The following is a 15,693-nucleotide window of genomic DNA, read 5'->3' as shown; positions in this document are numbered from 1 at the left end:
AGCCATGACGAATGAAGAGAAAATAAATCTGAGAAAGAAGTGTTAAAGAGATGGAGGAAAGGATGCAGAAAGGGAGGACAGGTGGGATACGCAGAAGAGGAAAAAGTGATCAAGATTAAGGAGGGTATGGATAATGTAGAGCAGCTGGATGGGAGGGATGAAAATCAGTGAAGTCAAAAAGAAGGCAGAAAAGCAGGGGAGTGCAGAGGAACGGACGACGGATCTGCACCGAAGACAAAGGAGGGGGAGGAAGGACAGATAGAAAGAGGAGGTGATTGGCACAGAGGAGGAAGGGAGGTAGAAATGATGGAGGAAGAGACTGAGGAAGAAGAACAAAGTAAAGAGGGAAGAAGTGCGATCAACACAGAGGAGGGAGGGATGGGTGAGGAACAGGATGGTTGAAAGAGCGAGGGATGAAGTGAGGGAGGCCGTGACGGGGAGCCATTAATAATTTATGATAGCCTCAGCTTTTCAAAGCAGCCCAGCGGTCCCGCTCCCTGCTTTCCCCTGACGTTTAATTTGTCTGAAAATCAGCAAGCGTGGAGTCTGATTATCGTCTCCGTCTGCCAACGCCTCTGCTTCAATCTCCCTGACACCGAGGTGAGATCACAAGCTGTTCGGTACACACGTCAGCCTGGAATCCTTTAGGTCAAAACAATCCTCGTCTGGAAGCTGCATCCGCACAGACATAAAGTATCTCTGTGGAAAGAATCTTTGAACCTCTCAGAGCTACCTGAAATTAAATGCCCAAATACAGACCTGAGGTCTCCTATAACATTCCATTTATAATCCTATTATATTGACAGGGAAAAGTGAAGGGCGAGCAGTAAAGTGCCCTTGTCCGAGCTCTCTCGGTGTAGTTTTACAGGCTATCTGTCGGACAGATTTCTGGACAGGGGAAGAGATGACTTGGTCTCCTAGAATAAAGTGTGCATCACTTGTGCCACTGAACCCGAGACAATACGTTCAATATTGGAGGGGTTTGAAAAGTGAAACCAATTCGGAAGTGCCTTCAATGTGTGTTATTTCTAATAGCCAGCAGGGGCGACTCCTCTGGGTGCAAAAAGAAGTCTATGAGAAAATGACACTACTTATCACTTGATTTAATATCTTGATAAGTTTCAAGTCTTCTTCAGTACAGCATTTATCATTTACTAAATGCAACTCGTTTTCAGTTCATGAAAGTTAATTGTTACATTTTGGTCACCTACAAATGCCTTATTCAGTGTACGGTTGTACTTAGCACCATTTTGTGTCATTTCTGGTTCCAAACATTTAATTAAAAAAAAAAGAGGTGGCAACATCCCAAAACAAAGATGACGATAAACAAAATGCAGAACTCGACAGAAATCTGTCAAATAAAGGCCAAAAAAGGCAAAAAAAATGTATCTTAAAAAGAGGAAGAAAACATCGGGAATTATTTTCCCTTGTTAAATAAACAACATGTTTCCATGTATGTTTGCTTTAGACTCAAAAACAGAGCGGGATCACAAGACAACAATTAAAAATGCACACTGGGACTAATAATGTTTCTTCTTGATTTCACAAATTTACTGATTCATTCAATTCATCATTTCAAGTCAACAGAATAGATACAGCCAGAAGTAGGCTTTTTGTGTTCAGAAATAGGTCTTAACATAAGAACTAAATTGAAACCTGAATTCGAGTCCATGACAAATGAAACATCAATTCCAGTTTTTTTTTTACAGTTTGGAAACAGATCTTAGATGACAAGTAATTGTATTTTTGTGCTCATTGGACACATTACAAAAGACCAGTGTCTTGACATCAATAACTCATAGAGTGACTGTTGTGCATGGAGCATTTTGGGTGTTGACTTACGAGATTCTCTGACAGCAGATACAGAGTAATAGGACAAGAGGAATATGTGTACACTTAACTCACCACTGCATGAGAGGAAAGCTTAACTTTTAAAGAACCACAGGACAAACATTAAAGTATAAAAACAGACTTATTTTCTTGGTTGCAGTAATTACACAGTCACAGAGTGACTTTCAGAGAGAAAACAGATACACAAGTGGATACATCAATGCTGCCACCTACTGGTGACATTGATGTACAGCAATGCAGTGCCATCAATAAATTAATTTGTTGTTGAAGCTCTTAGGACGGACTCTTCGGTGTCATGCTTCCATGACGGAGACTTTGTGGAAGCACCTGGAAACGACGCTGGGGCTGTGACCGTGCGAGAAAGCCGCCATCAGCAGTTTAGTGCCAGGCGAAGTGGCCATGATGGACACCGTCTTCTCTATCTTCTCACCTGGCTGCAGGACAACCAGTCTGGCAGAGACAGAAGATAAACTTAATCTTTCCACGTTCCAGCTCTCTGAAACAGTCTGGAGGTCCATTTCTCTGCACAGGAGTCAGTAATAATATAGGCGATGAATAAAAGGGGTACAAACAATCAGAATATATGTGTGTTTGTGTGTGTGGCCAAAGTACTGCCAAAGTACTTATTGTTCCAGTGTTGAGCACGGTGATGTAGCACCTTCCACTAACTGACACATCTTTTCTCTAATGAGGGAGTTAATTCCTCTCTGGGGTGAAACTTTTGCTTCATTGTCTGTGCCAATAAAAATGCCACCATGGCTCCAGGGGACCGCGATAGGAGGGGGATACCAACAAAGTAAAAGGTGGATTAAACATTTAAAACTTGAATTGATGTTTGTCCTGTTAAAGCCATTAAAAAGGGAAGGAAAGAAACATGTGCTTAAATCTCAACACTACCAAGAAGTGAACAAGAGCAAAATTAAACTGTGGAATGATGAAGTTGTGTGTAATGAAGAATGTAGTGGTGCTCAGTTCACATGAGGTGAACCTTCAATGTGTTCCTCTCAGGTTCAATAAGGACATGGGTATTTTTTTTGCCATGTCATGCTGCAAAGAGTCTACAAAGTGGCAGAAGCGAAACACACGAATGGCACATTTGGGTTCTAGGGCTCCCTCCGAGTCTCCCCTTCACAGACACGCACACTTTATGCTAATCTAATGCAGCTGTGGGCAAATGATGCTGTTGCGTTATTTACGCCTGTTCTAAAAATGGTTTCTGCGTACTGGGGTCCCTAAACAGTCTTGGAATTGCAGATTGGATTGTATATTTGGATATGACTGGAAAGTTGAGACTCTTGTGGATCCAATGACCTCAATTCTATTCATGTGCGATGACGACAGTTCCCACAGTCCCCATTTCACATAGTGACACCATTTTCAACAACTTTGACGTCACTGTATGAGTCACCTGTTGAGACCACGAGGATGATCGCAGCCTCATGAAACGTTACAACAGCAAACTAGAGACTGAGAACAGAGGATGGATGGCTCCCCGAGGTAGACAGTAAGACAGTTTCAGAAGATAGAAGTCCAGCAAAGTTACACAGGTTGCACTGATATGGATTTGATTTGTAAAATAAACGGGAATGTTAAAACATGAGACAGCCTGAGGTCAAATAAAGCTGTACGAAACATTACTGTGAGTTTTGTTGTCTTTTTGATTTGATCTTCTTTCATATTTTGGTATTAAGCTATCGTCCCCTTTTAATATTATTTTTATTTATTGTTGACAGTTTGTCTTTATTTTATTTTACGGCAGTATGCTATTACATTCAAACCACTTGTTCTAAACTTTTTAAAATCTAAATGTTTATTGTAACTCCCGCACAAAGATAATAATAGGATAGATAATGCCTTCATAGATAATGTAACTTTGAGTTTGAAATAATACTCTTGAGGGTGGTGTTGCCTTACTCTACCCTGCAGAGTTACACATCCGCATTCAGATGTAACTGTCAAAAATATAGTTGCCATTCCACAGATGGCATTCTGCAGACAAACCATCTTTTGTCTTGGCTCACTCACACAGAGAGTTGTATGCAACCCCCCTGGAATGTGGCCCTTCCACATGTTTTTATGTCCTGTGGACCCACACAGGGAACTGTGAGGGAGTTTTCTCCACACCTGATTCCCTCAGTGTAAGAGTAATACATGTCACTTCATGAACAGGTTCACATTTAATCTGGGTTATTAAGTGTCTGCTTCTCCAGGCGAGGCAAGGTCACAAACAAGTGCGTCTCTCAGGGCTGAACACAAAGTTCTTACCTTTAACCTTGACATAATACAGACGCCGTGGAACTTCCTCAAGATAACTTAGGCTTTTTGTTTTCCCAGGAGGGACAGGAGGCAGACAGTTGGCACTGCACTGTTGAGTTCGTAGCTGTTGTTCTGCTCAAAACGTGATTCTCACGATGATCATCGGGCATCAATAAATATTTCTGCATATGACATCTACTATCTCCAGACTTCGACTGTTACATATTTCCATAACAGTAACAGAAGTTGAGAATGACAAGCTGTTATTTCTTTGAGGTGTAACCAGACTCACCTGGCTTCATGTTTGCCCTGTAACAAGCCGGATCCCACAACAGTGAGCACAGCTCCATTCAGAGCTTTGTTAAGTGTGTTGAGGAAGGACACCTGGGCTGTGCGGCCCCTCTTCATCTGGATGCTGTCCCCTCCTTCGATCTGTGGAAGAGCCACAGTAACAACTCAATCCTCTGTTCACTTGATAAGGAGCTACGGTGCTCAACTTGAGGCCCCGTTGTGCCGAGTTGTCGTCCGTAGGATACAAATTTAAATGCATGTAGAGTATACGTGATCGCATCACAATCCCAAGCAGATAGAGAACTTGTCCTATTGTTTTGGATGGCAGGACACTAGTTGGGCTCTTGGTCACAAGGTTTGGAGGATTCCCCAATCATAGATGCACCACAAGTAAGACCATGAATCAAAATTGTATCTTGTGATAGTCATGCGAAATAGCACTTGTAAATTTGTGATAATGAAATTGTATGATGAGTGCTGTTATCTATGGAGCGTTAGAATTTACTTTAACAACAAAAACGATACATTTCATCTGGCAATAGCTGGCCAGTTGGAACCAGTTCTAAAAATAGTTAATTATAAGAAAAAACTTTCATATTCAGAGATTATTAATCTGCAAGAAGATCCTCAGATAACATACACAACTTGATTTTGTGTCTGTACGCAGTTACAAATGTCATCAAGTCAAATGTATCACTCATTGTCATATAACAATAACATTTCGGAGATTTGTGTCATCAAACTAGAGAGTGTGTGGGTGATTGATGCTTCTCCGATATTAATTTCTTCTCTTTTCTTTGCTCTTCAATTTACATAACTTTATCGTGCCATGTTCAGCTGACAGGAGACGGAAGATAGCGATAGGGAAGACAAAGGAAGGGAGGCGACACTACATCATGGATTTGTGAGCGGGAGTGCAGGGAGACTGGAGACTGCTGTACCTCTATGGTTATCTGTGGTGCGCTCATGTTGAACTCCTGCATGGCCAGGAATCTTTCTTTGGTCCTCACGTCCTTTATCACCACTGCCAAGTTCACGATGTCATCACCTGCCAGGACCGACTGGCACTCGGAGGCTGGGATGCTGTGGTGGAGCATCACAACTGCAGGGAACGTCAATGATGTGGAAAGATGAACATTGTACAAGTTGCACATAATCCCTTGTGTTTTAGGTCCAGTCATACGATTGTGACCTGAAAATGTAATAGAAATGGGGCTGAACGCTCTCCTCACCTTCACCCGGCTGTATGTGCACTTTTTGGTGTGTTTTCCAGAAGCTCTCCTGTGGGTTCCTGTTGTAGTCCTTCAGCTGAGCGTTGATGTGCTCCATCAGGACTCTGGGGCTGCTTGATTGGTTGGTGACCGTCACACACATGCTGATGCTCTCACCCACGGACGGCACCCCGTCTATGCTCAGGGACACCTCCAACCCAGGCGGCATCCCTCCTACAGAGGAAGGCTGGTTCAGCATATTACTATTTACTAGTAGAGATGTTGTCGACTATGACAGTGTTGTTATGTTTCCACAAGCAACTTTTGAGCAAACTTATTATTAGATACGTTTCCATCAACTTGTTTGGAGTGAAAAAACTAAGCTGCCTAGTTTCGGACAGCAGACACAACTGATTGCTCATGTGAGTTAAATGTTCACGATGTCAGAAAGAACAGCAAAGGTCGTGACCAGATCCCATGTAGCATTTCAACTCGCAACTCTCAATAAAAAAAATGTTTGCGTTGCAGGTTTTATTCAATTTAGACGTTTCCATGCAGCTTTTCTAATGTGATGCTTTAAAATGCAAAAAAAAAATTGTGAGAGTGGCGTTTGTAGCAGTATGCGTTGAGTGAAAGGTTACCTGCTCCTCTCACCATTGGAAGAGACTGGTAAGTTGCCCCTGCTGGAAACGTGAGAGGGATTTTGTCATGAAAAAAATCCACAGTATCAAAGCATGCTACCTATTAGCACAACAACTCCTAGTAGATATGGTGCCAGTGGGAACTGAACCTACTTCTCAGTCTCATTGTGAAAATAAGGCTGAAAAAGTAACTCTTTTGTGACAGTATGAGGAGTATGAAAGCTTACCTGCTCCTCCTAGCATTGGACTGGACATCAAAGCTGAACATGCAGTAAACCCTGCTGTGAATGTGAGAGGGATGGAAAAAAGCAACAGTACTTTTATAGAAAAGTGTGGGATGTTTTTTTTCTGGCCAACAGAAAATCCCAGTGATTTTCCCAGAAATTTTGATTTCGTCTTCCCAGTCCTGCTCCATGAGTGACAGCAACACATCAAGCCATCATCATTATGTATCGTGTACACGTCAAATTTAGTGGAAAGGTGGAAGAAAAAGTGCTTTGTTACACAGCGACTGACCACTCAAGGTGTTCATTGTCATGTCGACTGCTAGCTGTCCTACTGAGGACAGAAAACAGCGAGAGGTTTTCTCCACAGGGTGAAGATGCTTATTACAACCACTGTCCTGTCCTCACTGAGCGTCTTAAAGCGCCCCTCTCTGAAAATAGGGAGATAAACTTCATCACTTATGTGGAAATCAAAGACAGAAGACCCTTCTGCTGCCTCTGTCTCTACAAGCATCATGCTGATTCCACAAACATACCGTATCTGGTCTTATGTTTCTTATAAGTATGCGTCAGATTCTCTGGGGCGTCTGAGCCGATGCTCTTGGTGTAGATCAGCTGTCCCACACACGCCTTGTCCACCTTCCTGCCCACCACCAGTCCATTGCGCACGATCAGCCGTATGACGTCGGCGTCAACAGAGGCGTAGATGAAGGCCGTGTCATAAGGGGCGCGGAGGCAACCTTGGTGGATGGCAACTACTGGGCAAGGGCCACAGCAGAATATCCCTGCAGAGAAAGGTTATCGTTACTTAGTTATCAGATAAATAAGTCACATCACTCAAAAAATTAACTCAAAGAGGAAGTTCTCCTCTCCTGATTTCTGTGCAAACCCACCTGCACTCTTCTCCTGGGGGGTCGGGTCCACAACCTGCCAGCCATCAAATCCTGCACCGAGGTCTGGTCTCCTCATCCAGCACTCCACCCACACATGGAAGTTCCTGCAAGAGGACACACAGGTATGGATGCACAAACATCTGATACACACACTGAACAATAATACACACTGAGGAAAAATGTACATGATAAACAGAAAACCCACTGAGGTGACAATTTAAATGTAGAATTAAAAAACCAAAACAAGGAACTCGTAAAGAGAAATATTCAGTGTAACTGGAAATTATCAGATCATCTTGATAGCTAAACACGTAGACCAACTGTTATCTTTGTGGTTCGAGAGCAAGAGACACCAACCAAATGCTGTCCTTCGAGAGGTTGAGCTTCTCCCCAGTGCTGGAGTAATATTCTTCAATTTTCAGGTTGCTGTTAGTGTCGTGAGCTGCGTTGAAAACAGTTACCACCCTGGAGGGAATCCCCAACACTCTCATCACTGCAAAACAGAGTTAAGTCTTAAATACTAGATGGAGCAGGATTTTTAAATCATCTGTATTGACAAATGTAAGCCTGAAATATTAAGCCCGTTTAGTTAAACATGGGATATTTAAAAGACCAGTTCACCCACAATACCAAAAAACCCAACATATTTTCTGTCTTACCTCTGGTATCTGGCCATACAGATTTAGAGTTTAGACTTTTTTGTCAGTATGTAAACTGTTCTGCAGACAACTAAAGGGTGACTGAGAAAATTAATTTGTTTCCAGGTAAAATAAGGGAACCATCTGTCGTTTTATTGAATACATGATTTTCACACTGTATGAATTGAGCTTTTAAGCTCACTGTGTATTCCATGTAAGCAGCATCATAATCAGGCAAATACTGCGTAACAAGCCAGATTTAATTTAGATGAGTTTACATTCCCCGGGAGGTGGGGATTGATTCACTGTGGATCATTTAAGGTGGCAAAGTGGCAGGCAGGTTGTCCTGTACTCACCAGCATACATAGTACAGAGATTGAAATTGTGGAAAGTTATAAATATCTTGGAGTGGTTCTTGATAAGAAACTCTGTTTTGACCAACATGTCGCTGCCACAACAAAAAAAGTTCAACAACGTCTTTATTTTCTGAGGAAGATGAGTTCTTTTAATGTGTCCACTGAGATGATGACTCTATTTTATAGAAGTTTTATCGAATCTGTTTTAACATTTTGCACTATTGCCTGGTTTGGAAACTTGACTGTAGCCAACAAAAACATCATCAATGTGGCCAGTAAGATTTCTGGGAGGAGGCAAGCCCATCTTATAGACCTTTATAAAAGGCAGGTATTCAAGAAGGCCACTTCCATTCAGGAGTGTGTAGATCACCCCCTCCAGACCGAGTTTGAACTGTTACCTTCAGGTCGGAGGTTAAGGGTGCCTTCTATCAGGTCAAATAGATATAGGTCTTCTTTTGTTCCTTCTGCTATTATGATGCTGAACAGTGTTAAATAGCGAGATCATTGACAGCTGTCTTGACCACACAGTCTGTTTCATCCTACCTTGTTTGAATGCACTTGAATGCACTTTGTCTCTGTATGCACTTGGAAAAATTAACTACTCTGCCCAATATGTGTTCTTATGTGTTGCTCTACGTGCTGTTTCTTTCCTAACAGAGGTTGATTGCTCTGTGTGTGTGTTTTATGTGTATTTATTGGTATTGTATGTTTTTATGTATTTTGGACATCTTGGCTGCAAATCAATTTCCCAACTGGGACAATAAAGATAACTTTGGAACTTTGGAAATTCTAAGATGTGGTCTGAAATAGATGTATAGGTATATTGTAGAAATGCATGTTTCCATCTAATCATAAAATAGCAAGAATTTTTCACAGAAAAAACACTTTAACATTTTAAAATACGAGGATCACTCCCCGTGGGATTTAAAGGAACTTGCAGATTTTCAAACCTTATGTCTTTGTACCCGAGTCTGCAAAATCTGCTGTTCTTTCTGCATCCAGTGATGTAATTCAATGTAGTTGGAGATACGGAATAACTACAGAGTGCTATTGCAGCTTTGGTAGCTGTGGGACACAAAACTGCTTCACTTTAATTTCAAACTTCCAACAGCAAAATTGGCATCCAGAAATATGAATGTACAGGATGAGGTGATTTTTGTCATTATACTTTCTAGAAGTCTGCCACTGGAGGACGAATGAAAACCGCCAAAGAATTTACTGATTGTTGGAACAGTGTCGAGTCAAACAAAGACGTGTTTGGTGAGTTTTATTTTGGTTCTGTCCAGTTTGAATGAAGTGTGTTTTACGATGAGTTAACAAGGCAAGTCTAAGTTTGTCGTAAAAGACTAAATCACATTCATGTGCGGTTGAATTTTCTTCCATTTAGTTTTTAGATTTTTTTTTTCCTTTCTTGACATTTTGTAAGTTTATTTAATTTATGAATTAAAGATGGCAGGATCATAGGTTTTGACTTCTGGAACTGATTAATAGTGTTGATTTCTGAAAGAATAACAGTTTAATGAATGAGCTGAAACCAATAAATAAACATAGACCAATGCAAGTATCACTCTCCTAGTTTTGGACATATTCCGGTGGGTTTAACATGTCCAATCAGGAACATTATAAGAAACTGAAACCTATGATAACTTCCTGACTCATAGGCCTATTCAAAATCTTCCAGCTGTAGGGCGATGGAGAGCTCAATGACACTTTAAGAAAACTCTTCCTTCCTAATTATTCAAAGTACCTGTGCAGAGGACAGAGGCAAAGACCCAGCACTGTCCGTAACGCACAGGGCTGCAGTTGGTGGAGAACCAGCGGTGCAGGATGTCAGCGCTGCTGCTCCACTCTGTAGGCTTCACACCACCTTTGTAGCTGCCCTGCCACTTCCCCTCCAGGACACCCAGATCATCATTACAGTTCACCTTAGACAGGAGGAGGCACATCACTGACCTTAACTTTTTTCCCCCAACAGTGTTATTGTTATTGGTTATAAAGAATTTAGCATGGGAGGGAATACATGTGCATCTATCTAGCATTCAAGGGACTCGACATATGTTTCAGAGAAATATACAACATACAGCACTCTCCAACCACAAAGTAGTTGAAATATTGCCAATGTACAGCTCGAAGCCTAACAGAAAGGGTGAATTATGTACTCAATCGTATTCAAATGAAGGCATAAAACCTGCTTCATCAAAGACAATTGTATTGCATGTTGTCAGCACGTGGATGGCCAAACACCATCGCTGTAAATAGTATTTGTTTAGGCAACTAAAATCTATTTCAAGAACATGCAACAATTCACCTCGTAGAAGAAAAACTACGTCCTCTGTGGAGGATAAAACAGGAGGTTTTCATTTTACCACATGAAACTAAGTACCCATAATGGCTGGCCTACATCGAACTATATTTAAAAAATAAACACATTTTCAAATGTACTATTCCTATTATTTATTATCAAGACATTTTTGTTTTTTCAATTTGATGAATCAATGTTAACATGACCCAATGACGCACAGGCCTAATACATGGTGATAAACTTCGATACCATTATACAATGTTATTAAGAATGTTATATCATAAGCTACCAATCACTTTTGCTCCCCGATGCATCATCTTGAAGACCAATGGAAATCTGGCCAATTGTTGACAGATTACTGACTAGAGTGTTGAAGCTCCAACTCATTGCAACCAAATTAGCCCAATTAGGAAAAGGCTAGAAACTCAACTCGCATTATTGATTTACATTGTTGCATTAACTTTTAATGCAACACCCTCAAAACTCATGTTTTGTTGAACGTGAGAGAAGGGCATCGTTTTGCTTGTGGATTGGAACAGGTAGGTTAACTTAATCATACCTGTGTAGTTTTTTTGGCTGTCAGCGTCAGTCGGTCGCGCCTTGGCTGACGGTATAATGTTAGCTTGTGTTGAGAAAAATACTTACATTTTTTATGATTTATGATCGTTGTTAGCTGGCTTAACCGGTTGGCGCCCCACACACACACACACACACACACACACACACACACACACACACACACACACACACACACACACACACACACACACACACACACACACACACACACACACACACACACACACACACACACGGGAGCGGTTTCTGCAGTTCTCTCTTTGCTAACGTTACTTTACGTTAGCATGCTAATCGCAATGATACAAATCCAGAGAACCTTACGTGAAGTGAAGGTCTTTGTCTTTGGTTTCTCTAGATTTTGGCCTATTTCTTTATATTAAGCTTGTGGCCTGTTTCGATTGTTTGTGACTATCCTAGCTGTCCCATTCCATCGGCCACTGCCTTTGTGAGTTATGATGAGTAGCCCAACTTTACCCACGTGTGCACACTGAAAACTACAACCATTGTCTCGTCATGGCAACGCCATCAAGCTTGTCCAACACCCCCAATAACTATGGTTCCGTTCTGCTACATTACAATAAAAGGTGCTCTGATAGACATCCGGCGCTTTAACCACAAATTATTGGCTTACCAACACCATTGACTACAGTGACCTTTGTCTCTCACCATAGCACAGATCACCTTGCTGAGGTACACAGGGTCTGCTCGTAGAATGTAGTCCCTGTCTTGGTCTCTGAGGTGCTGAGGGCTGGCCTCCAGGAGCATCAGACACGCCTCCAGGACTCCGGGCTCATACTGCACACATGGAAACATACATGTAGCTGTACTGTATTCTTACCTGCAAATAATTCTGTGATTATACATAATCCATTCTTGATAGCTGAGCATCACATACCTGACCAAACAACCAGGGACGCCTACTAATGTTGAGATGAGTACCCATGTACACCAGCCCATGATCACTCTTGATATATTCTTGTTTTTGGCCATCCAGCGGCATGTACACGGGGTCATCTGAAAGGCAACGACAGGGGTGTGGAATACCCAACAGTAAACAATGGAGAATAATCAAATGAAGGATTAATTCTTCATGGGCCCACCTTTCAGCCAAGGGTTGCAGAGCAGCACAAATGTTCCCACTGCACAGCTCCTTCGGGTCTGTATGGTCTCTATGTGGACCAGGAGCTGGTACAGAGCCACTGAGGACTGAACAGGGGAGCAGATGTGGATGGAGACTGACTGAGGCTGCATGTTGCCTGGGTAGATCTTGGCGGACCAGTCTTGGTGGTCCGATTGCTCGTGAGAGAACTGAACTGGGATCCTCATTGACATATTGCCTGCATGGTGGGGACAGAAAAATGAAAAGAAATATTAGTCACAGTGGAAAATGTTGAGCAAAAGTTACATAGTTTCACTTTAAAAAAGGTACGATATGTAACAACACGTACATGTATTTATCGCTTTGTATTGCTAAGTGTGAACGGATTGTAAAACAACTGAAAAACTGGGACTTTCCCCGACTTCATCATGTTATCTAAAACAGCCTGTTTTAGCGAAAATCCAAAGGATGTGATATTAACGTGCACTCATCTGTGCCTTAACTCTTTTCAGCTCCTCTACAGCGCCAACATAGTGTAGCTAACAGGAAAATACTGACTTGAGTGGATAACGTCATCTAATTCATCCAGGGTCTGTGTACATTTCAACAGTTTGTTTATTGGATTCAATCCAACGTGCAGAAAAGAGAAAAACACTTCTATTTACATTTTGTCCTGCCCGCTGCTAGGAGACTACTTCTCCAGGAGGAGAGTAGGCGGCAGCCCAGAGATGGACCTTTGGTTTGCAGCTGTAGCAATAATTCAGTCAGCCAGCAAACCCTTGCATCGGGGGAATTGTCTTACTTGCAAATTAGGTAATGTCACCAAGCAACCAACAGCAGATTCATGCAGCGTAACCAGGCGGCAACCTCCTGTTCTGAAAAGTGAAGCCAATTCTGAAGTGCCTTATACTTGTATTTCCTCTACTAGCCATCAGGGGGCGACTGCTGTTGGCAAAAACACATCCGATTGCAGTCAATGAGAAAATTACCCTAACACATTCTCACATGATGTATTACAACAGTGAACATTCTAAACATGAGTTTATGGTCTAAATTTCTAGTTTCAAGTCTTCTTCAATAAACAGCATGATGTAAATTATGGTCTGTTTTGAGTCAAATAGACTATAATGCAGGATATGCTTCATGGTCTAAAGCATATCAGCGCAATAAAACAGTAACCTTGGACATTACATAATAATAATAAAAGGCAACAGGGGCAGGCCTATGCCAAAAACATTTAAAAATTACAATTATAATTTAACTGCAAAGAATGTTGTGGGTTAAGCCTAGAAAAATGGAACAATTAAATGAACATAACATGCGTCTATCACAGCTTTTCTGCATTTGTTTATCCATCAAAAAATGTGTGAAACAATCATAAATTTGAACTGGAACCAAAATCAGGACAGCATCTTTTGATGATCTTGTTTCAATGAGCACTTAATCCCACCGTTGATACTGTGGTGACTTATTTTTAGAATAGAAGCCTGCAGACGGATGAACTGGCTCTTAGTTGCACCTGTTGCACCTACAGAGGAGTCGAAGCTTCGGTCGTGTCTCCCAAGTGAACTAAGCGTGCAGTTTGTAGACGGATAAAATTCCAAGAAACCTTGCCAAGAAAGGTTGGCTGGCAATGAGCCAAGATAGCAGGAGATGAAAAGAGAATGGTGGCAAAACCACTGAAGTTGAATAGTGGCATGCGACCCCCAGGGAGGATCGGAATAAGGTATATAAGGTGAGTGCTTGCAAAGTGACATTCAGTGCCTTGGTTCATGAACCAGCCTCGGTTTGCTGCATCTTCCGTGAATTATACAGTAAATCCAAGAATTTCAATGGACTCTGGCTGCTTGTGTCTTTGTTGTTTTTTTAGAATAGAATTTAAAATGTGTTAAGCACAGAAGAACCGAAGGTCTATTTGCCATAATGCTGGTAATTCCCTAACAGTACCTAGCCAAACCTCCAGGACCAGGCTCTCTTTGTGAGGATTCCAGCACCGGCTGCGAAACAGCAGAGTGAGTTTGAAAGGTTTCCCTCGTCGGACCACCAGGTGCTTTTTGCTGAGCCCCTGTGTCTCATGGGAAATGTGGTTTTCATGAGCCTCAAAGTTGACAAACTTGAGTTGGCATTGGCCATCGTCAGTGCCTGGAAAAAAAGATGACGCATTATGAAAAGCAAATTAATCTTTAAGCATGTAGGAAAAATATATGACAATGAGAAGTGGAACAGGTGCTGAAACGGGAAGAAGCCAATTATTTCATATTCTCTGGAAAATACTGGACTAAATAATGATTAACTTTAATTAAGTTTTTTCACATTGTTGTTGACATGAAGTACCGCCTCTCTGTCACAGACAATCCTCACATTCTGTCACATTCTCTGCTTTACAGCCTTTCTTTGGGAATGTATTAACACATCAGTGAGTAACATACTTGTGAAGTAAACCATTTGTTTCAACAGTAAAAGAATATCTTAAGGAGATATCTTATTTGAAAGGTAATAACACTAAGTCACTCGTTTCAACTCTTATCTATTTGATTCACGATGAAACAATACTTGCATGGGATCCATCTGATGCAGGATAAGAAGTTTGTTACAAGTGTCTTGCCAAGCCAGAAATCTTAAATGAAACATTTATTGTGCTTAATACAAAACAGAACTTGATCCATTTGAGAGTGAACTCACCAAAGATGTGTGTAGTCTGCTGCATGCAATCCATCGTCTGACAGAAGGAGTTGAAAGAGCCTGAAGGAATGACAAACAGGCTCCACCTTCCCACTGATACACATCTCACTCTCCCTCTTCTGTTGTAACATCCACCATTGTGTAATGATTATTGTTCAACTACAGCTTGGCTCCACAGCTATTTATGAAGCTGGTTAAATAAAAAAACTGCATTTTTAGCTGGCTAGGCTTTGAAACTGATAGTTTGCCACAAATGAAGCAAACTATCAGTAGTGTGCCACGACTAGCATGAATAAATGACTGTGATTTCTCACTTAAGGCAGCAATCTGAAAGAATAAAAATAAAGGGAAAGTATTTAAAACAATGAAAGTAAGCTTAGAATAAGAAAATGGTTAATGAAAACCCCCCAAAACAAAGCGTTCCAGGTTTCCAAATAAAATGCAACATGTTGACACTGAAACATGATTAAGATTTTCATACAATGTAAATCAATCAAAGCAAGAGCCTTGTAATAATCAAAACCTCTGTGACATCACATTCTACCAACCTTTTATACCAAACCAGTGTCAATTCTCTTCTTTTGGCTCTATACACCATTACAATGGATTTGAAATGAAACAAACAGCCAAACAGTGCTTTAAATGCAGACTTTCAGCTTTAATTTGAGGG

The 15,693-nt window shown here is 41.3% G+C and overlaps 1 protein-coding gene across 4 annotated transcripts; it reads right to left on the bottom strand.

The window, feature by feature from the left end:
- Positions 1 to 1,955: 1,955 nt before the first annotated feature.
- LOC311017029 (protein-glutamine gamma-glutamyltransferase 2-like) lies at positions 1,956 to 15,056 on the bottom strand. 4 transcript variants are annotated; one of them, XM_084015133.1, is made up of 15 exons: positions 15,024 to 15,056; positions 14,289 to 14,483; positions 12,343 to 12,579; positions 12,138 to 12,256; positions 11,909 to 12,037; positions 10,109 to 10,286; positions 7,725 to 7,860; positions 7,368 to 7,471; positions 7,011 to 7,259; positions 6,478 to 6,531; positions 6,251 to 6,292; positions 5,631 to 5,843; positions 5,340 to 5,500; positions 4,400 to 4,539; positions 1,956 to 2,301 (listed from the first exon to the last, which is right to left on the bottom strand). In XM_084015133.1, exons 1-15 carry the CDS (start codon positions 15,046 to 15,048, stop codon positions 2,145 to 2,147), a joined length of 2,139 nt encoding a protein of 712 aa, XP_083871259.1. In that variant the 5' UTR covers positions 15,049 to 15,056; the 3' UTR covers positions 1,956 to 2,144. The 4 variants fall into 4 exon arrangements, with proteins under 4 accessions (XP_083871259.1, XP_083871260.1, XP_083871261.1 ...); XM_084015134.1 differs by having other exon boundaries at positions 6,478 to 6,528; XM_084015135.1 differs by lacking the exon at positions 6,251 to 6,292.
- Between the last annotated feature and the right edge of the window lie 637 nt (positions 15,057 to 15,693).

Source organism: Eutrigla gurnardus (genome assembly GCF_963514095.1).
Source record: "Eutrigla gurnardus genome assembly, chromosome: 8".
Lineage (NCBI taxonomy): Eukaryota > Metazoa > Chordata > Actinopteri > Perciformes > Triglidae > Eutrigla > Eutrigla gurnardus.
The sequence above is the reverse complement of the archived record's forward strand: the minus strand, read 5'-3'. Positions and strand labels throughout refer to the sequence as shown.